The sequence below is a fragment of the Mytilus californianus genome, unplaced genomic scaffold, assembly GCF_021869535.1.
Source record: "Mytilus californianus isolate M0D057914Y unplaced genomic scaffold, xbMytCali1.0.p SCAF_3, whole genome shotgun sequence".
NCBI lineage: Eukaryota > Metazoa > Mollusca > Bivalvia > Mytilida > Mytilidae > Mytilus > Mytilus californianus.
Window position 1 is genome coordinate 26,179,313 of NW_026262679.1, and position 25,857 is coordinate 26,205,169.

At 31.9% G+C, this 25,857-nt stretch overlaps 1 protein-coding gene across 1 annotated transcript; it reads left to right on the forward strand.

Moving 5' to 3' along the window:
* The first annotated feature begins 2,744 nt into the window (after window positions 1-2,744).
* On the forward strand, window positions 2,745-23,267 carry LOC127734231 (E3 ubiquitin-protein ligase RMND5A-like). The gene is made up of 9 exons (XM_052244004.1): window positions 2,745-2,964; window positions 7,376-7,521; window positions 8,910-9,047; window positions 12,714-12,814; window positions 13,308-13,474; window positions 14,464-14,629; window positions 19,254-19,356; window positions 19,826-19,980; window positions 20,835-23,267. Exons 1-9 carry the CDS (start codon window positions 2,829-2,831, stop codon window positions 20,896-20,898), a joined length of 1,176 nt encoding a protein of 391 aa, XP_052099964.1. The 5' UTR covers window positions 2,745-2,828; the 3' UTR covers window positions 20,899-23,267.
* Window positions 23,268-25,857: the final 2,590 nt, after the last annotated feature.

Below are 25,857 nucleotides of genomic sequence, written 5' to 3' on the forward strand. Positions count from 1 at the left end.
GTGGTCAGGGTTTCACATAATGTGTTTGTAGTGCTGTTGGTAAGACTAGATGTAACACAAAACGATGGCTTTGCAAAACAATGAGGAAAAATGTGAAGTAGATGCTGCCATCCAAACATTATCTGATATAACAAATGATGGTCGAGTTCAGTGTCTCTGTGAGTTGTCAACATTTTAGTAGAATTAATTTTCAATGGTTTTAAATTCTTAAAATACCTGCTAATGAATCCAGTGATTATCGCAGAATAAACTGCTCTGTTGTTCAAAGGCACGGCTTTTTTGTGAAAATTTCATATTACTTAATTTTTTCAGACATTTTGTAAAATGCCTTTCTATTTTTCCAGACATTTTATAAAATGCCTGATAAAAATTCGTCAACATATAATATTTAGAAAATGCATATCTTTTTCATGCAGTTTACAAATTGCCTAACTTATACATTGTTAAAGTCGTATAAAACAAGTTTCAGGAAATTATTGAACCAAAACATGCATATATACTAAACTTCTATGTGTATGTTTTTTTGTTAACATTTATTACAAATCAAGAACGTATAATCGACAAAAAATATTTCATAGGGTGGTTGTTGACCGAAAAATTTGGATGCTAATAACTTTCGGGTTTTAGTGCAGAAGCTCGCCGATCGTGACCTGTATATACATTCAGCACAGAATCATGGAGCACGTGAACATAGAGAGATGTTTATTAATTTTTTTTAATACTTTCTGGTGTGTTCCCATTTGTTAATCAAACATCAGCATAACAGTTATTAAATGATTTGTTGCATTACACTGTGGTGTTTCCTTATTTCTAAAGATAGGTGACATGGTCAAGTTCGCTGCATTTGGAAAAGCTGTCGGCGAATTAAAGTACGAGAAGACAATAATTCAATAGCGGTATATTTCTGAAAATTTGGATAGAAATAGAGAATTTTCTTTAAAGGAAAGTTTATGTTCATGGTTATCTACAGTAAAACTTAGCAGTTCAAGTATATTAATTTTTTTCAATTTTTGTTTGTTTAATTTATAGGATCACACGTGCCTTCTGAAATTTTGGCATAGATAAGAAAACTAAGACTCCTCTTTCATAATTACATTGCAGAACTTTCGAATGAAATGTTCAACAGCCGACAACCATAATGGTATGCTTCAGTTGATTAATAGTTATATACATTGTGATGGACTGTACTCACAAAAGCATTAACTATGGATTCCATATGAAACAACAACAATACATAGAGCTAGAAAACCTCACACGGCTGTTCTGCTGCGACATGCATACCAGTAGAATGAGGCAGATGGCAGGGTAGGGGCATTTTTCTTTTCAAAAATAACGACAATCCGCTTGGCTATTTACCTATTGTTTATTTGGACATTTTACAACAAAGTGCTTTAACATTTTTCTTTTCCTGGGTATTTTCCGCATAGTGCTTTAATGTACCTAAACTTTGAACATATCTACATATTCTGCAGATGAACGCATATATCCAATATTAACAGTATGTTTAAAATAGAGGACATTAACCTTTAGTGCTTACCTATAGACTGCTATAAATCTAATGTATATATCCGCACACCTAGCATAAAATAGCAACTAGTATTTTAGGCATGGAGCAGTGATGATGATCACATCCGTCTTAATCGTAACTGCACTGTAATGCACGATGTATATAAACATGTAAATGACAACGCAGTATTTGTACAGCACACTTTTACCGTTACCGTTATATATATATATATATGCATGAATTGGTGGATTAGTGGCACGTTCTTTTGTGTGTTGATGTGCCTTTTTAGTGGGTGCGGTTTATATTTGTATATAGCGCATTAGCCATCCTATTATGTGGAACGATCTAGAACGGCGATTTATACCTGTAGAAAGATACACGTCATTTGAACTCTGGTTGATAGTTGTCTTATTGGCAATCATACCACATCTCCTTATTTTTATATCAAATATCTTGAGTTCCCAAAACAACAATCTTACATTAGGAACTGAGGTTTTAAAACGAAGATGAGTTAATAACAAGTATATTCACATTACTCCAATGAGTGAAAAAAAACATCTTTTCAATGCTTTCAGAGAAAACCAAAAAATTGGACTACGGGATGTTCTTCCAAATTTTAAGGTACAAGAAACATGGATAAAAACTAATCCATGCAGGTTTCATATTATTTATATTTTGTTTATCAGTAAAGAGAACGAATAAAGTAGGGGAAAACGGGGAAATAATACTCCCGTGCGGTGCCCCAGTACTTGATTTGTCAGTCTATTTATAGTTTTTGGATTAGTTCCAATGAAAATATATAGTCATGTGTTATATAGTAATCGGGTATTAGATAGAACAGAGAAGGTTCCTTTGCTACGAAGCCAGATCCGTATGTACACCAAATTTTCACTAAATGAAATAGAGTACGAGATTATTTTTATTCTCCTGTACCAAGCATACATAGGTTGATATTATCTATAAAATTTGACCACTTATAACTATATAGACTTTGCCGGTTAACTTATGCATGACCTGTATGATCTGTGATTTTCATATTGTAAAATTTGTTTTTTCAGTCGATTCCTAACATTAAAATTATTTGAAGTTACTTGTAATAATTAGTTAAATTTTTTTTTCGTCATTGGCTCCAGGAAAAGTTCTGCAAATAACAATATGTCCGTTCTTGTTTACTATTAAAACAATGGTTGTTGGTGGTTAGTCAGATTTCATTTCACCTTGACCTTCATTTCTTATTTCCGGTGACGAAAAAATGACAACAAAGAAGGAAAATATATTTGATTAGTATTTTTTTGTCTATTTGTGTTTGATAATTGGCAGTATGGAAGCATGCCAAGCTGTGGAAAAAGAAGTTAACAAAGTTCTTGAAAAATTTACAGGTTTGAACCAACATTATGCCAATAACCTAGATGAACTGATGAACTCCATCCAGAGCATTCAAAGAGAACTTAACGAAGGTGTGCTTAAGTATTAAATTAAAAGTGCTTTTAAAGAATTCTTATTCAAGTTAGTAGTCAGCTTATCCAAGTTAGAAGTCAGCTTACATCTTTAAAACCAACTGTGGATTCATTATTATTCGTTGGATACCAATTTTCGTGGATTTCGTTGGTACAGGTGAACCCCGAAATTAAATGTTTAACGAATGACAAATTTTCTATAGGCTTGTATGCAGACTTCGGCAAAACCAGGAAATTAAATATCCAGTAAGTTTTCCTTAATCCACGAAAATTGGTACCCACGAAAATAAATGAATCCACAGTAACCTCTATAGATCTCGGGCTTACTCAAGTACAAAGAGAGCCAACTAGATGCAATAACTTAATAGACCTTGTCTTCACAAATAATCCATCTTTACGTAAATCTTCAACTAGCATCCCTGGTATCTGATCATGCTAAGGTCGTCACAGACTTTGACTTAATCCCACACTATATCAAACAGTCAAAGTGTAAGAAATACATGTTCATTAAAGTTGATTGGGACTCGATCTACAAAGAAATGGAACAACTGTCAACATCCATGGAATCCCAAATCACCACTCCAGTTGAGGAACTATGTCCTTCACAATTATCAACAAACACACCCTGTCAAAGGTATGCTCATCCAGAAAATCACTGTCGTGGCTCAACAGAAATCTTAGCCAAAAACGCAAAATAAGACTTTATAAGCTCGCAAAGAAATCAAAACAGTGGAATGATTGCAAAAGCTTCCAGAAAAGGTGCAAAAAAGAATTCGAGAAAGCAGAGATAGACTACATTAACAACACTATTTACCAAGGTCTACAAGAAAACGACACAAACCCATTCTGGTGTAATGTTAAATCCAGACAACAGGAAAACATTGGTATACCAGCAATGAAACAGAATGGACAACAAAGAGAAGGCAAATATACTTCTAAACCAATTTGAATCGGTTTTTACAAAAGACACACTAAACGTTGACAAGAAAGTTGATCAGTCAATACCACCATTGACGATAACAACAGAGTCGAAAAACTTTTAAAGAACATAAAACCTTTTAAAGCCATTGGGCCAGACAACTTACCAAATATCGTCCTGAAAAACTGCTCTAAACAACTAGCACCTGAGCTGAGACACATCTTTCAGCAATCTGTAAACTCAGGCACCCTACCTACTAATTGGTTAAATGCGAACATCACTCCTGTATTTAGGAAAGGAAATATTGATACACCAGAAAACTATAGACCTGTTTCTCTTACCTGCGTTATCTGCAAGCTGCTTGAACATATTGTATGTAAGCATATCCTTAAACACCTAGAAAAGAACCATATACTCACACCACTCCAGTATGGTTTTTGTTCTGGTTTCTCCTGTAAAACCTAACTTTTAACAACTATGAACAATTTTATGACAAAGGCCACCAGACAGATATTGTGATACTGGATTTCTTTAAGGCCTTCGACGCGGTCCCACACAAAAGGCTGCTATCCAAACTCGAAAGTTATGGTATTTATGGACCAATTCTAAATTCGCACAACATCTTCCTTACAAAATGATCTATGCAAGTCCTGGTAGATGGCCAAAATTCTAACTCTGTAGGTACAAAACTGTATAGCATCAGGAGTACCTCTGGGCACAGTTCTTGGACCACTGCTTTTCCTGTGTCACATTAATGACTTACCTGAAACTGTCAAATCTTAAGTCAGATTGTTTGCCGATGATTGACTACTATATAGGATAGTCCAAACACAACAGGACCACCAACTACTACAAAACGACCTTGTATCATTGGAAAAATGGCCACAAAATGGGATATGAGATTAAATGCCAAAAATGTTACGTGTTGAGCATCAACAACAAATCATCTCATTTCTACAAACTAGACAACCACATCCTGCAACAGGTACAACAAAATCCATACCTCTGTGTTATTATTTCAGATGATCTGAAATGGGGCAGCCACATTGCTAAAACCGTGAAGAAAGCTTACTCCACTCTAGGCTTCTTGCGAAGAAACCTCTCACTGTCCAAAGGATTGCAGGAAACAAGACTACATGTATATAGGGCTTATCCGGTCACTGTTAGAATCCGCATCAATAGTATGGGACCCTTATTTAAACAAGGACATTAATGCATTAGAACACACCCAGAGACAAACAGTGCGTTTCATCAGTGGGAATTATACAAGCAAAGAGGAAGGTAGTTTAAGGACACAGGTACTTGACTCGCATTTTTGAAAAATGTCACCCGGTCGCTAAATTCCGTTATATTTCAATTTCTCTGTAGTCAACCCCACTAAAATTTGTTATGCCGTAAATTTAAATTTATTTATCTACACAATGATGTATAACACTCCTACCTTTGTTGTCGGAATCATTCGTAGCAGGCCTCCCCAAGTATGTCAACTGTAATTATTTCGTCTACCAACAGCCGATTGGAAATATAAGACTTCTTTTCAGAGACAAGTGCCTGTGTATAAGGAGACTTATGAACTAACTAAAACTTCCAACACTTGAAAACAAACGTTGTCACAGTAGACTAACTTTTCTCTACCAGGTCAAAACGTCAAATAAAATCAAAACAATTTAGTGACTATAAAACAACAAACATTGTAGACAAATTTGTAAAAAACATGCAACAGTCGGTGTTTCAAAAATTCACCTAGTAATTCTGACCAATATAAACAGTCATTCTTTGAAAGAACAATTTCCGATTTGAATAGACTACCAGACAATCTTCTGTGTGCTAAGACAATTGAGAGCTTTAAAACTTCGGTTGCTCTCACATTGTTGGACTAATTTTCCAGCCCCTCTCTTCCGTTGCCATTGATGCCATATACTGACCCTGCAACGTACTTATTCAGATTCAGATTCAGAATTAGTGTGGGAAACAATATAATGATAAGAAGATGTGGTATGATTGCCAACAAGATAACTTTCTACCAGAGACCAAATGATGTGGAAGTTAACAATTATAGGTGACCATACTTTGTATGGGTCTTTTTATGCCCCCGCCGTAGCGGAGGGGGCATTAAGTTTTACCCTTGTCCGTATGTACGTACCAAAATTGGTTTCCGTTCTATAACTTTAGTTTGCCTCAACCAAATGTTATGAAACTTATACACAATGCTTATTACCACAAAACACAGATCAAGTGTGAATTTTGGTGGCATCACTTTTACTGTCTAGAGTTATGCCTCTTTACAAATGGAAAAATTGCTGAATTTTTTGTTTCCGTTCTCTAATTTTAGTTTGCCTCAACCAAATGTTATGAAACTTATACACAATACTTATTACCACAAAACACGGGTCAAATTTGAATTTTGGTGGCGTCACTTTAACCGTTCTAGAGTTATGCCCCATTATAAATGGAAAAGTTGCAAAATTTTTATTTTCTTCTAAATATCAAGTAATTTTTAAATTGGAGTTATCTTCCTTTGTCCATGATTATAGTTGAATGAACTACAATCAATGCTTTATACAATGCAATGTTTAATTTTGACTTCCACTGATAAAACACAGATCAAGTTGAATTTGGGTAGTGTCACTTTAACAATTATTGAGTTATGCCCCTTTATAAATCGAAAGATTGCAAAATTTTTAGTTTCCATTCTGTAACTTAAGTTTGCCCCAACCAAACATTATGAAACCTATACACAATATTCATTACCACAAAACTAAGATCAAGTACAAATTTTTTGATTCCGTTTTCTAACTCAACCAAATATTATGAAACTTATACACAATGCTTATTACTACATAATACAGATTAAGTACGAAATTTGGTGGCAACACTTTTACCATTCTTGAGTTATGTCCCTTTATAAACATAAAAATTGCTGAATTTTTCGTTTCCGTTCTCTAACTTTAGTTTGTCTCAACCAAATGTTTTAAAACTTATACACAACCGTTCTAGAGTTATGCGTGTTTACAAATAGAAAAATTGCAGAATTTTTAGTTTCTGTTCTCTTCTTAAGTTAGCCTCAACCAAATGTTATGAGACTTACACACAATGCTTATTACCACAAAACTCAGATCAAGTTCAAATTTGGGTAGCGTCACTTTTACCGTTCTTCAGTTATGTCCCTTTATAACTATATGATATGCAAGCAGGGGCATTTTCTGTGTCCAAATGTGGACACTATCCACAAATATTTTTATATATCTTGACAGTTTTTGAAAGGGATGCAAAAACCTGAAACTATATCCAAATTTATATCTCAAAATATATAATTAACATTAACTGGATCTAGGAAATAGTTTGTTCAATGGTTTACGAAAGTTATTCTTTTGACCTGGTCAAAAGACCTTAGATCCCCACATGTCAAATTCTAAAACAAAGATTTACTGTAACTTGTAAAAATGTATTTTTGTATGGATTTTGAAATTACCCTTTTCTAAATTTTGAAAGGTCCTGAAGACAATGAGTTGACAGCCACACAGTCATTGATTCTAATCCAGACATTAAGACGACTAAAAGAAGCTGTGTCAAGATATGGACAGGAACACAAAGATCTTCACAGTACTGTCTCAAAAGTAGGAAAATCTGTGGACAGGGTAGGTTATACATGTGTTACAGACAAAGAGTACATCTTAATGTCATTGTGTCTAAAGTACATTTCTTAGGAAAATCTGTAGACATGAGAAAATTTTGAGATGTGTTACTTTTCTGTTAGAGCACAAAGATCTTCACAGTACTGTCTCAAAAGTAGGTAAATCTATAGACATCATAAGTTTCAAATGCTTTATGGTCAAGGTTTACCTGCTAAAACAATTGTAGATACATAAGTAGAAAGAGTGAGTTTAGAGTAAGTTTTAGATTCGTTAAGGAGTAACTTCCTAAAGCTGCTGTCTCTATTAAAGACAAGATACAAATGTATGCATCTTAATGCCGTTGTCTCAAAAAAGAAGGTCTATTTATAGGATAAGTTTAACTTCATTAATTCATTGTAGAAAACCTCTTTTGACAGTATAAGTAGTAGCTTTACATGATACAAGCTATAGGAAATAAAAAAATCAGTTTGAAATGTACGACTAGTCACCAAGCACTCTTTTCAAGTCTGTGTTTTCCAAACCTTGATAAAAATAAGCATGGAAACCAGGACTTACTTTGCCCCTCAAAAAGTTTATTGCAGATTTTATATCTTTATTGTACGATGTTTATGTATGTGATTTATTATTTGATAATGGTCTAAATTAAATATGGTATTGACAGTCACAAATAAGTATTATTATATCTATCATTGTCTATTGATGTTATTAAGATCAGTATATATATACAAAGCTGGTTAGCATCTGTAGAAGGGAGTGATTTAAATTAACGTCTGTTTTACTTATAAAGAAATTGTGTAATTACATATAAAATCTGCATGGTCAATCCGATCACATATTGTTACTTAAAAATATTACTTATTTTCTATAATGTATTTTATGTATTGCTCTCTACTGTTTATCATTTGTCATATTGTAAATATGTTTTTGTTGCTATAGCATAGTTAATTAATGCTTTCTGCAATAAAAATAAAGTATTCATTCATTCATATGATAAAACTTGATAAATGATCTTTTCCATGATTTTGGTATTCTTTTGGCTTTGAGTGTACATTCCTTAGTTGATTTCAATATGGGGCATGTTTGCAGTGACTTTACAGATTTAATAAACATAATGTTTTCATTACTAAAATACTATTATACTAAGGATAAAGAAACTGCTTGTTTTGTTTTTCTGTATTGAAAGCTGTACAGTTTGTTCTGGACATTGCACAATGTTTTAGATGTTTTTTTTTATTAAAATTTTCCTTTTACATACATGTACATTTTTGTCGTACAATATTTTTTAAAATTATGGTCAATTACATACAGACAAAGTCACATTAGGCTATCATTTAAGTTGTATGCACACTTACAAAAAAATGTAATTATCATGCTTTTTCCTTTGATTTCAGAACTTTGTAAATGACTTCTCATCAGTAATTGTTGATAGGGCATTTGAAGGTCAAGAGAAAGCTATGTTATTAAATGAAGTTGTATGTGAACATTTTATGAGACAAGGAATGCTAGATGTGGCAGATGCTATTGTTGAGGTATTTATTGATACATATTCCTTGAGTGAATATATCAAATCAGTTGTCACCACCTTAATTCTAATTCAAATCAAACACTGTACAGCTAATCAGCTCTAATATAGGTGGTGACAACTGATGACACCTGTACCCCTTTTTCAATTTCATTGCTAAACATACAGAAATTTTATTTGAAAAAGAATACATGTATATGCCTCTACTGCTATAATGTCTTTTTGGAAAATACTGAACAAAGAACAATAGTATGTTAGTGCATGCAATGCTACCAATAGTCTAAAAAAGATATATCATAAGGATAGAAATATTTTAAGTTAATATTATTAAGTGCCAAATAGGGTGTCGTCCAATACACCTCAATGGATATATTTATCACTTATTCAAGGTTCTTTGGACTAAATAGGTAGTGATCACCATAATTTTCATAAGAAATAAACAGCAGCATCCCATAGAAGTAAACAAGTCCTTGTTATCATTCAGAATTAAAACTGCTATAAAACTTAAAGTTTTTTGTCGAACACCAGCATAACTAAACAGTACCCAAATTGCACAGAGTACCCAATTTACACCCATTTTACATATACATGTATTAATAACTTGACTGAAAATCTTATAGGTTATCTTAGAGATTAAACTTTGCAATGTTATCATTTATCATTATGCACATCTTTCAACATAAGTAAATATTCTTAAAGATACACAAAACGGTCACATATAATATATCAACAGATGAAGTGTCCAGTGAAAAAGTAGAATCAACGAAAACATTGCATGCGACAACTAAAAATAGTCAACTTTTGAAAATGAGAAATTAAAATATGTCACAGACATCCGTTTCATATAAAGTACATAACAAGCATAGACTATTGTAAAATGGTAAAAAAAATGTGGAGGAAAGAAAATAAAACATCAATTATTTGATTTTTATACGGACGCAAAAAAAAATTTTGTGGTCGTATATTGGTATGAAGTTGGCGTTGTCGTTGTCGTCGTCGTCCGAAGACACATTGGTTTTCGCACTCTAACTTTAGTTTAAGTGAATGGATCTCTATGAAATTTTACCACAAGGTTCAATACCACAAAAGGAAGGTTGGGATTGATTTTGGGGGTTATGGTACCAACAGTAAAGGAATTAGGGACCAAAAAGGGGCCAAAAATACGCATTTTTGTAACTTCCAGACATAACTTGTGTGTTAGTGTATGGATCTCTCTGACATTGTACCACAAGGTTCCATATCACAAATGGAATGCTGGGATTGATTTTGGGGGTAATTGCCTCAAAATTTTAGGAATTAGGGGCCAAAAAAGGGGCAAAAAACAAGCATTTTTCTAGTTTCATGACAATAACTTGTGTAAGTGTATGGATCTTTCTGAAATTGTACTACAAGGTTCCATATTACAAAGGGAAAGCTGTAATTGAGTTTGGGGGTAATTGCCTAAACGTTTAGGAGTTGGGGGCCAAAAAGGGGCAAAAAATAAGCATGTTTCTAGTTTCCAGACAATAACTTGTGTTCAAGTGTATGGATCTCTCTGAAATTGTACTGCAAGGTACCATACCACAAAGGGAAGGCTGGGATTGATGATGGGGGTAATTGCCTCAATATTTTAGGAATAAGGGGCCAAAAAGGGGCAAAAAACAAGCATTTTTCTAGTTTCAGGACAATAACTTTTGTGTAAGTGTATGGATCTTTCTGAAATTGTACTACATGGTTCCATATCACAAAGGGAAAGCTGGGTTTGAGTTTAGGGGTAATTGCCTTAAACGTTTAGGAATTTGGGGCCAAAAAGGGGCCAAAAAACACATTTTTCTAGTTTCCAGACAATAACTTGTGTTCAAGTGTATGGATCTCTCTGAAATTGTACTGCAAGGTACCATACCACAAAGGGAAGGCTGGGATTGAGTTTGGGGGTGATGAATCATAAGGGGGTTCAAAAAATTTGGGGGGGGATTTTTTTTTTTTTTCCTTTTTTTTTTCTTTTAAAATTTTCCATTTTAAGTTGGTTATTTCTGATTTATATTTAAAAGCAAATAATAATGATATGGTAGGAGATACACACCAAACAGGATGTGTAAATAATTATATAATAAGTATTGTGCAATAGCAAGAAATTTTCAATTGCACAGTATTGCACAATAGCAAGAAATCTTCAATTGCACAGTATTGCGCAATAGCAAGAAATTTTCAATTGCACAGTATTGCGCAATAGCACAGTATTGCGCAATAGCAAGAAATATTTAATTGCACAGTATTGTGCAAAAGAAGATACTTGGTATAAATTGCTTATTTCTTGACCAATTTCAATGGGGTTTTATTCTTGAATTCTTGTGGTTCTTTAATATGCTGAATCTAACCGTGTTATTAGTTTTTGGATTTTGGGCCCTGTTTTTAAATTGGTCCACATTGAGGTCCAAAGGGTCCAAAATTAAACTTTGTTTGATTTCATCAAAAATTGAATTATTGGGGTTCTTTGATATGCCGAATCTAACCGTGTATTTAGATTCTTAATTTTTGGTTCCGTTTTCAAATTGGTCTACATTAAGGTCCAAAGGGTCCGAAATTAAACTTAGTTTGATTTTAACAAAAATTGAATTCTTAGGGTTCTTTGATATGCTGAATCTAAACATGTATTTAGATTTTTGATTATGGGCCCAGTTTTCAAGTTGGTCCAAATCGGGGTTTAAAATTAAACTTTGTTTGATTTCAACAAAAATTGAATATATGGGGTTCTTTGATATGCTGAATCTAACCATGTATTTAGATTTTTGATTTTTGGGCCCCGTTATCAACTTTGTCCACATTGAGGTCAAAAGGGTCCAAAATTAAACTTTGTTTGATTTCATCAAAAATTGAATTCTTGGGGTTCTTTGATATGCTGAATCTAACCATGTATTTAGATTTTGGATATTGGACCATAATAGGTGAATGTCCAATTTATAATTTTTAAGTTCTTTCTGTGTCAGAAACCTATGCTGTGTCAAATATTTAATCACAATCCAAATGCAAAGCTGTATCAAGCTTGAATGTTGTGTCCATACTTGCCCCAACTGTTCAGGGTTCAACCTCTGCGGTCGTATCAAGCTGCGCCCTGCGGAGCATTTTATCTGATGTGTAGCTAGTTAAGCATGGGTGCAATTTAGGTACTCCTCATTAAAGAAACTTGGATCATTTGGTTTGACTCAGTATGAATTCAAAAATAGATTTGTGGAACAAAATAGGAAAGAAGAATACATCTACAAAATAAAAGTTGAAATGTTTGTCTGTTTCTTAAATAAATGAAGGTGAAAAAAACTGTCAAAATAGGTGCAAATTGGGTACCTTCATGTTAGAGTTGTTAATTTCTCTTAAATCCTATGCTATCTTATGTTAATACAATGCACATGGTTTCCCACCTCAAATTTTACAAATGAAGTGCAGAAGTTATTAAATTGTGGGTGCTTTAATTTTTCACCATGTCAAAAATAACTTGATACAGATTAAAAAAGTAAAATAACAAAAATACCGAACTCCAAGGAAAATTGAAAACAGAAAGTACTTTATCAAATGGCAAAGTATTCCCCATACTTTTTTTTTAACAGCATTTCAAAACATAGTTTCTCATACTAATGAAAGATATTTTGACTTTCAATACGAATCTGTATCTTGTATTTTGAGTTTAATTTTTAAATAGGATGCAGACCTAGCCATTGCTGAAGATAAGAAAGAACCATTTATGGAATTGCACAGAATACTTGGTGCCTTAAGAATGAATGATCTTGATCCAGCATTATGGTAAGGCCATAAAAGGAATGTATAAAAAAAGTTTATTTGATAAGAGCAATAAAACGGTTTATGAAAAAGTACAATTGTCATTTAATTGTGAAATAAATGATCTGACAAGTATTTTAGAATTAAAAGATAGTTATTATGGGATATCTATATTTAACAAAATAGTGGAAATAAGCCAAAATAAAATATATTTGCTGTGGCAACATTTATGTCAGTTAATGTTATTCTGTAGATATACTAGTTCAGTTTGAATTAAAATAAAGGCAAATATAGAATAAAAAAAAAAGAAAAACTTCCATGAAAAGAGAGATTCCAGTTAAAATTATTTCAGAAAGCAGGATAAAAAACTTTATGAAAAGTAAAGAGTTAATATCTCCACCTATATGTTTTCTGTTGCCATATTTCATAATTTTGTTTGACTTTTTATTAACTTTTTTTTATTTAAAAAAAATGAATTCAGATTGTTTAAATTTTTATGTGAACTTTTCTATTTCAGTTGGGCACATACCCATGCAGTTAAATTGAGAGAAATGAACAGTTCATTGGAATTTAAGCTGCACAGATTAAAGTTTATAAACTTAATCAAAGAAGGACCTTCAGCACAACTAGCTGCACTTTATTATTCAAAAAATTTTGAAAAATTTGCAGATCAGCATGCTAGAGGTATTTTTATAACACATATCTAATCTATTTGTGCAGGTTTTAACATAATAGTAGTGAAAAATATTATGGAGGAAACTTATTACAGAATTTTGATATAAGATACAAGATACTATTATACTTTTTGCAAATTAAAAATTTTGTCTGACACTGCACTTGTTTTTTGCTAGTAACAAAATAGATACATTTTTGTGGTCAAATATAAAATATCTGTGTTATGTCCCCTCATAATTTTTTTTTTTTTTTCTGTTTATATAAAAAAAAATATTAGAATAAGATAAAATGATATAATTGTCTTTATCTAGAATTAAACTAGTTGTAATAAGTTGCATTTCTATATTACAATTTGCCTCTCTCTCTGAAAATATATAATGATCATTTGCAATTCAAGTTGCATTATATGTGTATTGATAACGAGCTTTGTTTGTCAAAAATGAAACCTTTGGTTTAAATGCTAATTTCAAATGATGGACATTAAAAAGAGAAAAGTAAAATTTTGGGGATGTTATGCAGACTTTTTGTGTTTTCCCTTATATGTTTCATAGTCAAACTTGTTGAAACTTTTGCTTACCCATATGTCTGTAACACTGATATAAACTGTTAAGACCAACCCAAAATCTGAGAATTAATGCAGATACTTTATATTAAAGAATTTAAAGTTATTGTATAGTGAATTTGCCAATTGGGGATCTGATTAGTATTTTTACAAACCTGCCATTTGTTTTTGTTGGCAGTACATGTCAACATTTGTTGATGTATGAACAAAAAAAGGTCTATAATTTGTTTAAAATTATACAATTTTGAACACATACTTGTTACTTTTCATGATCCAATTTTTCTTATTTTCCTAAGGACCAATATTCTTTAAGAATTAATATATTAGATGTCTATCTATCATATTCTGCTTCCCTAAATCTTTGCTTGGACATTGGTTCTTGATTACACTTACTAGTCAATCCTCAAGATTAACAACCCTGCTACTTATATTACAGATATTCAGATTTTGATGGGAAGTTTGTTATTTCTCAGACATGGAATACAGAATTCATCATATAGCCATCTTCTCTCTTCCATATACTGGGATGAAATCTGTGATATTTTTACAAGAGATGCATGTACCTTGATGGGCATGTCCATGGAGAGTCCATTAAGTGTCAGGTAAGATTCTGAAAAATCCAGGTGTTTTCAGAGATTATAGTAGGAGGCATTGGTTTTGATTCCCTGCTGCTTCAAAACAAACACATATTTTTTATTGTCTGCTTCTCCACTAAGCAGGCAGCATTTATTGTAAAATAGCAAAAACAGGTTGGCTCAGAATCAATGTAATTTCTGTGGATAGGGAGATATATCTTCTGGCATTTTGATACTTTGTCATCTAGCATATTAAAATTTCAACTCGACAGAGCAAGGGTATGTTCCTTTGATCATCCTTCAAAAGCATGTAATATTTGCTGAATGACTAATTAACCAATCTTAATTTATATGTGAAATTATAGATATTTATTCACCCTTTTCTGAATAGTGAATCATATTTATAGAAAAGGATGATTAGATAAAGAATCAGTAAAGTTATTTTAGTATCCACTGTCTTAATGTCAAAGTGTCTATTAATTTTTAGTAGTTAGGAGCACACCCAAACTGTCATTAATCAACTGCCCTGTGTTTCAAAATATTGGAAAGTATAGTTTCTGAACAAGGACATCTCTTAGAGAAGGCTTTATGACATTGCATTTACAAGTATGATTTAAATTGCAGTTTGAAAATGAATGACAATTTTCAGATTTACATTCAAAGTCTCAGTCCTATGTAGTCCCAGTATTTACATAATTTTAGTTTCAGTAAAAAATATTTAGAAAACTGATTATAATGATTAATTTGATGTATTTCAGTATTCTTTAAAGCAGGCTGATTTTAATGATTAATTTGATGTATTTCAGTATTAAAGCACTGATTATAATGATTAATTTGAGGTGTTTCAGTATTAAAGCACATGTTTATAATGATTAATTTGATATATTTCAGTATTTAAGCAGGTTGATTATAATGATGAATTTGATGTATTTCAGTATTAGAGCAGGTTGATTATAATGATGAATTTGATGTATTTCAGTATTTAAACAGGTTGATTATAATGATTAATTTGATGTATTTCAGTATTAAAGCAGGTTGATTATAATGATTAATTTGATGTATTTCAGTATTAAGGCAGGTTGATTGTAATGATTAATTTGATGTATTTCAGTGATTGTAATGATTAATTTGATGTATTTCAGTGATTATAATGATTAATTTGATGTATTTCAGTATTAAAGCAGGTTGATTATAATGATGATTTTGATGTTTGATTTTGATGTATTTCTGTATTAGAGCAGGTTGATTAGTATGATGATTTTGATTTTTGATTTTGATGTATTTCAGTATTAAGGGGGCTCGAGGGTATAAATCCATTTTTTTTTAAATATAGGATTTCGCTATTTTTATTCTATAAATGAACTTTATCATATACTTAATAGAAAAATAAAATAAAAAAGTAGGGTCACCTTTCATTTAAGCTCACAATCTGCCTCCGAAAGAAGCATACATTTTTGTTAAGGTACTTTTTTTCTGTTGAACTAATAGGAAAAATAGAGGTAATATTGAAATCAAAAAAGAACTAAATTACAGAAATCGCTTAAATTTTATAATTTATTAGTTTAAGTACAGCTTTTCTGAAAAAAAATGATAAAAAATATAGGTCGCCAATGAGTTAAAAAAGATATTTCAATTTTAATGCCCAAAAATGGCATTTTTTGCACCTAAGGGAGATAATTTAGAGCTTTTTATACGACCGCAAAAATTAAAAAATTTTTGGCCGTATATTGGTATGATGTTGGCGTCGTCGTTGTCGTCGTCGTCCGGCGTTGTCATCCGAAGACACATTGGTTTTCACACTCTAACTTTAAGTGAATGGATCTCTATGAAATTTTACCATAAGGTTCAATACCACAAAAGGAAGGTTGGGATTGATTTTGGGGGTTATGGTAACAGTTAAGGAATTAGAGGCCAAAAAGGGGCCAAAAATAAGCATTTTTGTAACTTCCAGACATAACTTGTGTGTTATTTATGGATCTCTCTGACATTGTACCACAAGGCTCCATATCACAAAGGGAATGCTGGGATTGATTTTGGGGGTAATTGCCTCAAAATTTTAGGAATTAGGGGCCAAAAAAGGGGCAAAAAACAAGCATTTTTCTAGTTTCATGATAATAACTTGTGTGTAAGTGTATGGATCTTTCTGAAATTGTACTACAAGGTTCCATATCACAAAGGGAAAGCTGGAATTGAGTTTGGGGGTAATTGCCTAAAACGTTTAGGAATAAGGGGCCAAAAATAAGCATTTTTGTCGAGCTTGCGAAAGCTCGACATAGGGATAGTGATCCGGCGGCGGCGGCGTTAGCTAACTTCTTAAAAGCTTTATATTTTAGAAGGTGGAAGATCTGTATGCTTCAAACTTTGTATATGGATGCCTCATGTTACGAAGTTTCCGTCAGTCACATGTCCAATGTCCTTGACCTCATTTTCATGGTTCAGTGACTACTTGAAAAAAAGTTAAGATTTTTTGTAATGTTAAATTCTTTCTTATTATAAGTAATAGGATAACTATATTTGGTATGTGCTTACCTTGCAAGGTCCTCATGCCCGTCAGACAGTTTTCACTTGACCTCGACCTCATTTCATGGATCAGTTAACAAGGTTAAGTTTTGGTGGTCAAGTCCATATCTCAGATACTATAAGCAATAGGTCTTGTATATTCGGTGTATGGAAGGACTGTAAGGTGTACATGTCCAACTGGCAGGTGTCATCTGACCTTGACCTCATTTTCATGGTTCAGTGGTTATAGTTAAGTTTTTGTGTTTTGGTCTGTTTTTCTTATACTGTATGCAATAGGTCTACTATATTTGGTGTATGGAATGATTGTAAGGTGTACATGTCTAGCTGGCAGGTGTCATATGACCTTGACCTCGTTTTCATGGTTCAGTGGTCAAAGTTCAGTTTTTGAGTTTTGGTCTTTTTTTCTAATACTATATGCAATAGGTCAACTATATTTGGTGTATGGAAATATTTTATGATCTATATGTCAGTCGCGCAGGTTTTATATGACCTTGACCTCATTTTCACGGTTCATTGCTCAGTGTTAAGTTTTTGTGTTTTGGTCTGCTTTTCTTAAACTATAAGCAATAGGTCAACTATATTTGTTATATGGAAGAATTGTTAACTGTACATGTCTGCCTGGCATGGTTCATCTGACCTTGACCTCATTTTCATGGTTCATTGGTCAATGTTTAGTTTTCTTGGTTAATGTTAAGTTTATGTGACAGTTGTAATAAAGCTTTATATTTAGGACTATCAACATAATATCAATGATTAGTAAAGAAGGCGAGACATTTCAGTGTGTGCACTCTTGTTCTAGTTTCCATACAATTACTTGTGTTCAAGTGTATGGATCTCTCTGAAATTGTACTGCAATGTACCATACCACAAAGGGAAGGCTGGGATTGATTTTGGGGATAATTGCCTCAAAATGTTAGGAATTAGGGGCCAAAAAAGGGACAAAAAAACAAGCATTTTTCTAGTTTCAGGACAATAACTTGTGTGTAAGTATATGGATCTTTATGAAATTGTACTATAAGGTTCCATATCACAAAGGGAAAGCTGGGTTTGAGTTTGGGGGTAATTGCCCTAAACGTTTAGGAATTTGGGGCCAAAAAGGGGCCTAAAAACAAGCATTTTTCTAGTTTCCAGACAATAACCTGTGTTCAAGTGTATGGATCTCTCTGAAATTTTACTGCAAGGTACCATACTACAAAGGGAAGGCTGGGATTGAGTTTGGGAGTGATGAATCATAAGGGGGTTCAAAAAATTTGGGGGAGGGATTTTTTTTTTCTTTAAAATTTTCCATTTTAAATTGGTTATTTCTGATTTATATATTAAAGCAAATAATAATATGGTTTGAATAGGTAAATTAAAATTTTTTAAGTTCTTAGACCACATTCATTCTGTGTCAGAAACCTATGCTGTGTCAAATATTTAATCACAATCCAAATTCAGTGCTGTATCAAGCTTGAATGTTGTGTCCATACTTGCCCCAACTGTTCAGGGTTCAACCTCTGCGGTTGTATCAAGCTGCGCCCAGGTGAGCATTTTATTCAATGATATAAACATTTTAAAAGTCATCTGTGGCCAAAACGAATTGATTTTTTTGGGTTGATTTTTTTAACAACTAATAGTGTAATCAATAAAATTTATAATGAAAAAAAAATGTTTAAATTTTGCTGAAATTTTTGTACCCGCGAGCCTCCTTATAGCAGGTTGATTATAATGATGAATTTGATGTATTTCAGTATTAGAGCAGGTTGATTATAATGATGAATTTGCTATACTTCAGTATTAAAGCAGGTTGATTATAATGATTAATTTGATGTATTTCAGTATTACAGCAGGTTGATTATAATGATGATTTTGATGTTTGATTTTGATGTATTTCAGTATTAAAGCAGGTTGATTATAATGATTACTTTACTGTATTTCAGTTTTAAAGCAGGTTAATTATAATGATTAATTTGATGTATTTCAGTGATTATAATGATTAATTTGATGTATTTCAGTGATTAAAATGATTAATTTGATGTATTTCAGTATTAAAGCAGGTTGATTATAAAGATTAATTTGATGTATTTCAGTGATTATAATGATTAATTAGCTGTATTTCAGTGATTATAATGATTACTTTGATGTATTTCAGTATTAAAGCTGGTTGTATTGCTCTGCCACCATTACTGAATATAAAACAGGTGATGCAGCAAAGACAAGTGTCAGGAGTATGGAGTAATAAAGATGAACTGCCGGTTTGTAGATATAATGACTAAATCTATACCTGAAAGAAAAAAGAAATAAAAAAAAACAAGTTCTATATGGTACTGTAGTTAATTTGATTGTGTAGTAAATCTATTTTATCTGGAACCACAAAGTTAGCTTTTTTACTGATCCAGTGTTTTCTCAAGGTCAATAAATTTGAGTGTCATTAATAATTTTACATTCCAATTTTAGGGGCAATTTAAAACATGAAGGATGCATATAGCACGTACCACACATTTTTGTTATTCTCTATTGAATTTGAATTTTTTAAAAAAGAACAAGAAGAGAAAAAAGAAGAGAATATGTTTTTATACAGGTCACAACAAGGAATCAATAACTTAATTAGGGTTATTTGATTATTTTTGTGCATGAACAATGTAGAAGTATTTTTGAGAAAATAGAACTGAACTTTTTTTCATATTTATCTTCAAACTAGCTTGATATATTTTGTATTGATAGGTTGAGATAGATTTGGGAACTGATTTCCGATACCATTCCGTATTTGCCTGTCCAATTCTTCGCCAACAGAGTACAGATACCAATCCGCCAATGAGACTAATATGTGGTCATGTGATATCAAAAGATGCTTTAACTAAACTCTCCAGTGGTTCTAAGTAAGTACTTCCAGGATTTGTGACTTTCCATTGTTTCTTAGTTTGTAAATCCTGAATGATACATTATGTTCCTTGACTTACAAGTGGTTCTAATTAAGTACATTCTGAATGATACATTCTGTTGTATGACCATCTTTAGTGGTTCAAAGTAAGTAAATCTTGAAGGATTTTTTCTGTTCTGTGCATATATGAGAATTTTGTTTGCAGTTGGTGTTTTAGGTGTATTATCAAATTGACATTTACAAAGTAATATCTGTATAAACCCATTAAAATAAATTGCTATGTTCAGTTTAGTTATGTCAAGTATTACATTTTCAAATAAAAAAAATCACTTTATTTTCTTGGAACTTTTAATTATAATTTACATGTCCAGGCATTTCAGTTGTGATGTGACTAGAATATAATCATTGAAGAATCTGTTTAGAGGTTGTGTGCCATGGTTTATTTAACTTGTTTTCATTGAAACATTTTTATACTTTATTGGAATGCATTTTTTTTACTGATAAAACTTTGTTTTCTTAGTTATCATAGTTATTCAACTTTTATATTCTGGATTAAGTATCAGTAAAAACATACTGTGCAAGAATGGAACATTGCTTACTTCCCCTTGAATGGCTTTTCTTGTATGACATCATATATATGCCTCATATAATAATTTACTGTTTTTAAGAAAAGAAGGTGAACGCTTTTCTAAATATATTAGAGTATATGAATCTATGAAAACAAAGACTTTATTTTATTACAAGGAACACATCACTTACAATTGATTTGTATAAATGTTTTAATCAGATAAAAGAGAAAGTGTGTAAACAACTAGAGAGGAAGTAATATACAATTTTAATAATAAATTTCAGGGTGAAATGTCCTTACTGTCCTGTGGAACAATCACCTTCAGATGCCAGACAAGTTCATTTCTAGTCACTGTCTGTGCTTCATTGGCAACCAATAAAGACTTAATCATTACATAAAGTGAAATTCAGGAAGTATGGACAGAACTGACAGAGACCTACAGTCACACCATTTTTGTTGAAGCATGATAAACATAATGAATATTTATGAGTTGTATCTGCTGAACAGACATACAATACGTATCATGTTTACAGACTTTCCTATTGGACTCTCTATCATTTTTGTCCAGTACTTTAAATGCAAGAGTAAATAGTGGATGCCTAGAAATAACAATACTTGTCCTCAACTAGCTTTGAATTTAGCACAATATTACAAGAAATAATCCCCTGTAGACATTCAGGAAGGAGAAATGTTATTTCATCAAAATACAATCTTGATATATTTATTACATATTGTAATTATTGTATTTGGAATTATTTGTTAATTTATATTCAACAAGCAATGTGTTTCTTGTTGTAAATATTTTTTGAATTCTGTATATGACATTAAACACATTCAAGACAATTTATAAAACTTAAACTCTTGAACTTGCACAGGGATCTTCCAAATTTTCATAAAATTTGTTGCAGAAACTAAGATAAATTATGGCACTCTATTGTTTATATCATGTTAGACATTATAGAATGACAGTTTTAAAAACCATCAGCAGTTCTGGAGGTTAACTTTTAGGAAAAATAGACTACTTAAAATTCATATATCCGTATTTCCTTGTATATAATGGTTGGATTAAATGTTACAACATTGTATTTTTCTTAAGTCACATGACTTGTTTATTGAACACATGACATTATTTTACCTTTTTCAAAGTGTAGTTTTTCCTTCTTCATTAAGAAAAATGCCATCTTATTTCTGTTAATTATGAAAATGTTCATTTTTTACTCCAGTTGCATGTCTAAGGTCATGCAGTTTTCTCATAAGCATTTGTGTATTTTTTTTTTTAATAAAAAACTTTTTATTTTATAGGGGACGATTTTCAGTGCAGATATTAATTAAGGCACAGCCAAGAATTTTTATTTTGATTAAGTAAACATGAGTTATATTTTCATGATTTTTACACGTTTGAATAGGCAGTTTAACTGGAACAATTTTCCACCATAAACCAGTTATCACTGTTTTGGAATTAGCTTTTTCTGTGCAACATAACATCATCCTGTGTTAATATCAGACGACCTTGGTTATATATTTAAAGTTAGATTTATTTGATTCAGTGTGGTTCCGATATCAACTTTCCTCCGATTTTATTGACAACGGAATGTTAACATCCTACAGAGCTTGAAATAATTATGTTATTTATTAATTTCTATCATTATTCACATGTGGTCTTCACATAACATATTATGCAAAAACACTACATTTGGTAGTGACCTATACTTCACTGCTAAAACGGGGAAGTCTGAGATCTTAACTTTTATTTACCTGTCTATATAATTTGCTTTTACATATTCTTTTTGTTAAAAAATATTCAAGAAAAACAGTTAAATTCTGACAGCAACTAGTCATCATGCAATTCAGCAAATTGTAAATAAAAATGGCATGGTTTCAATTAAAGTGTTTTGTTTGTTTGGCTTTGTAAGATGTCATAGTTATAGTATACTGACTGCTTCCACCGTAGTTTGACCTATTATCCATCAATGATTTACTATGGCTTGTGAATCACCATCAGTGTGATCCATTATTCATCAATTATTTACCATAGCTTGTGAATCACCATAATGTGATCCATTATCCATCAATTATTTACCATGGCTTGTGAATCACCATCAGTGTGATCCATTATTCATCAATTATTTACCATAGCTTGTGAATCACCATAATGTAATCCATTATCCATCAATGATTTACCATGGCTTGTGAAACACCATAGTGTGATCCATTATTCATCAATGATTTACCATAGCTTGTGAATCACCATAGTGTGATCGATTATCCATCAGTGATTTACTATGGCTTGTGAATCACCATCAGTGTGATCCATTATTCATCAATTACTTACCATAGCTTGTGAATCACCATAGTGTGATCTATTATCCATCAATGATTTACCATGGCTTGTGAATCACCATAGTGTGATCCATTATCCATAAATGATTTACAATGGCTTGTGAATCACCATCAGTGTGATCCATTATCCTACAATGATTTAACATGGCTTGTGAATCACCATAGTGTGATCCATAATCCATCAATGAAATACTATGGCTCATGAATCCTTTTTTACATAATTCAGATCAATCACCACAATGCAACATTTTTAATCAGGGACTGGCAGAAAAAAATATATACAATTTTGTTATGATGTGTATTTTGTTTTTTATTTATTGACAAAAACAAACAATATATAGTTGTGAACATATTTGAATAAACCTGTCCTTAAAGTATATGTGTTTATTTATATCATGTGGATTATTGATGCATATCATGAAAGTACTTACAATGAAATCTGCCATTTGTATGGTTTCAGAGCATTTGTTTTTAAAAAAAATATTTATGTAGCTGTCTCATTGCCAAATATTGGTAAATTTACAATTCTAGCCAAAATTTTGGGAATTACAGAGGCTACTTAAACCAATTTTTTGATAATATGAAATATTGAGAGCATAAAACTTCTAGAGTTTCTAAACAATACAGCTAAATTATTTAGTTATATAGACCTCTTTGCTTAATGGGGACTGTAGGAGAGGATATAGACTTTAGTTGATTTGTTAAGGTTCATCTATACACTTTTACAAAAATGGCTGTGTTTACACCATGAAATTTTCTCTGAGTACAGACAAAACTGTGTAATTATAAAAGTTTTAATGCCTGGCAGCACCTAGATAAATTAATGTTACATCCAAAGTATGTTCTAAACAGTTAAAACACTTTATGGATTTTGATGAACATTTTCTTTCCTTGCCACAGAAGATGGTGAAATAAACAAACACCTGAGTTTTCTTTGATACAGTCCACTCATTAACACTATTTAAATCACCTTTGTTATGAGTAGATTAATTTTGTCTCTCTATTGTCCATATCAATCGATATGATACAATGCAATCATTACCTGAGGGTGGCCATCTCAAAGATTTCACATGACTTTGTTTATTTTTACACCACCTGTGGCAAGGAAAGAAAATGTTTAGCAAAATCCACAAAAGTTTTTTTCTTTTTAAAACACAAAATGAATACAACTTGTATATATCTAGGTGCTGTCAGGATTTAAAACTATTAGAATTACACAGTTTTGTCTGCATTCAGAGAGATTTCATGGTGTAAACACAGCCATTTATTGTGGAAGTGTATAGATGAACCTTTATTTCAATAAAATTTATCTAATAATTTTGAATTAAGGGAAGATGATATCCTCAAGGATACACTGAATTTTCTCAAAGTTTGTTAGAAGTCAAAGAAGTTTTGACAGGGTAATCTATTATTTTCCAAACAGTCTTTATGCAATGCAATGCAAATAAGGCTGAAATAGTCAATTTGACCGGCAGTCTGTTCTATGTGAATAACTCTCCCAACAGCAGTTACATGGACTAAATGATGTTAAATAAGACTTCTGGTATTACTCATACACAAACATAATACCAAAAGCATTGTGACAACAGAAATGTACGGGGAAGATGCTTGAATTTGAAAGTTATCTATTCATTTTTACATTGATTTACTCATGCTAATGAATTAGAGACTTCATATCCTTATATCAATATTAGATATGCATGTTATATAATATGAAATATTGGACATTGTTAAATGTTGTCTTCAAGACAGTTCAGGTCTAATTGGACTTGGGGATAGTATATCAGGTGCAGTAGTTGTAACTGGTTCTTCTTTATGCTGTGTTATTTTCTCACACCAAGCTTTTGGACTGAAATATTGAAGACCATAATATGCAATGGTGAATTTCACTATTCCTTTCCCACGTCTAACTGGCTCAAGGTTAACTATTTTATATGACATTCCATTGAATATCCTTCCAAGGGAAAGATAATCCTTGGACTGAAAAATAGCAAATACAAATGTAATTAGAAATAATTAGAGTAATATAGAAGTAGTATACATTTTATGGAAAACTTTATATGGTTTCAATTGACTCTGCACAAGTTCTTATTTTATTTCATGATTTATGGGCTTGTTGTATGGAATTTTGTAGTGTGTGTCTGCTGAAATTTGAGTGTGAAAAGGGCATTGTTTATAAGTTACCAGGTGCCGAACTTTCAACTATAAATCATTTTTTAAAAATGATGAAAATGCTTTCATTAGCTCACCAGGGTCACCTAGCCAACAACACACTGCCAGCTAATATCGCAGGCATGGCTGAAAATAAAACATAGGGTAAAAGGCATGTTTGTCTGTTTTCTTGAAAACCATTAAAGATTGAGAAAACCTGACATGGCAGAAGTTTCAGAATGTCAAGATAACCCCCTTTTTTTTTGGTGGGGTTCGTGTTGCTCAGTCTTTGGTTTTCTATGTTGTGTTTTGTGTACTGTTGTTTGTTTGTAATTTTCATTTTAGCCATGGTGTTGTCAGTTTATTTTAGACTTATGAGTTTGAATGTCCTTTTGGTATCCTTTGCCTCTCTCCTCAATCTACTGTTCATTTTGTCATACAACTCCTTATAGGAGTTATTGCCCTTAATTGACGATTTTTATAAAATTTTGAAATTATAGGCTATATTTTGAAAATGATAAATGATAGAGAAAACTTTAATAGCAAAAATGATCATCAAGTCAAGATCTACAAATATGTCAAATGGTGGAAATGTCTAAAAAATGATAACAGATAGAGAGAAACTTAAAAAAGTGAAAGCGATTAGCTGGGCAAGATCTACAAATATATCAACATAGAAGATATTGTCAGTTATTGCCTTTTATTTATGCATTTTTAATCCTTTTTGAACTTTGGCAAAAACGATAGTTAATTAAGAAAATCTGTAAAATCAAATTGATAAGCAAGACAAGATCTACAAATCAGTCAACAAGGCTG

Coding starts and splice junctions, on each gene's coding strand:
- LOC127734231 (XM_052244004.1), top strand. CDS start 2,829: ATGGAAGCATGCCAAGCTGTGGAAAAAGAAGTTAACAAAGTTCTTGAA. Junction 13,475..14,463: donor TGCAGATCAGCATGCTAGAG/GTATTTTTATAA, acceptor CTTATATTACAG/ATATTCAGATTTTGATGGGA. Junction 19,357..19,825: donor GTAATAAAGATGAACTGCCG/GTTTGTAGATAT, acceptor TTGTATTGATAG/GTTGAGATAGATTTGGGAAC.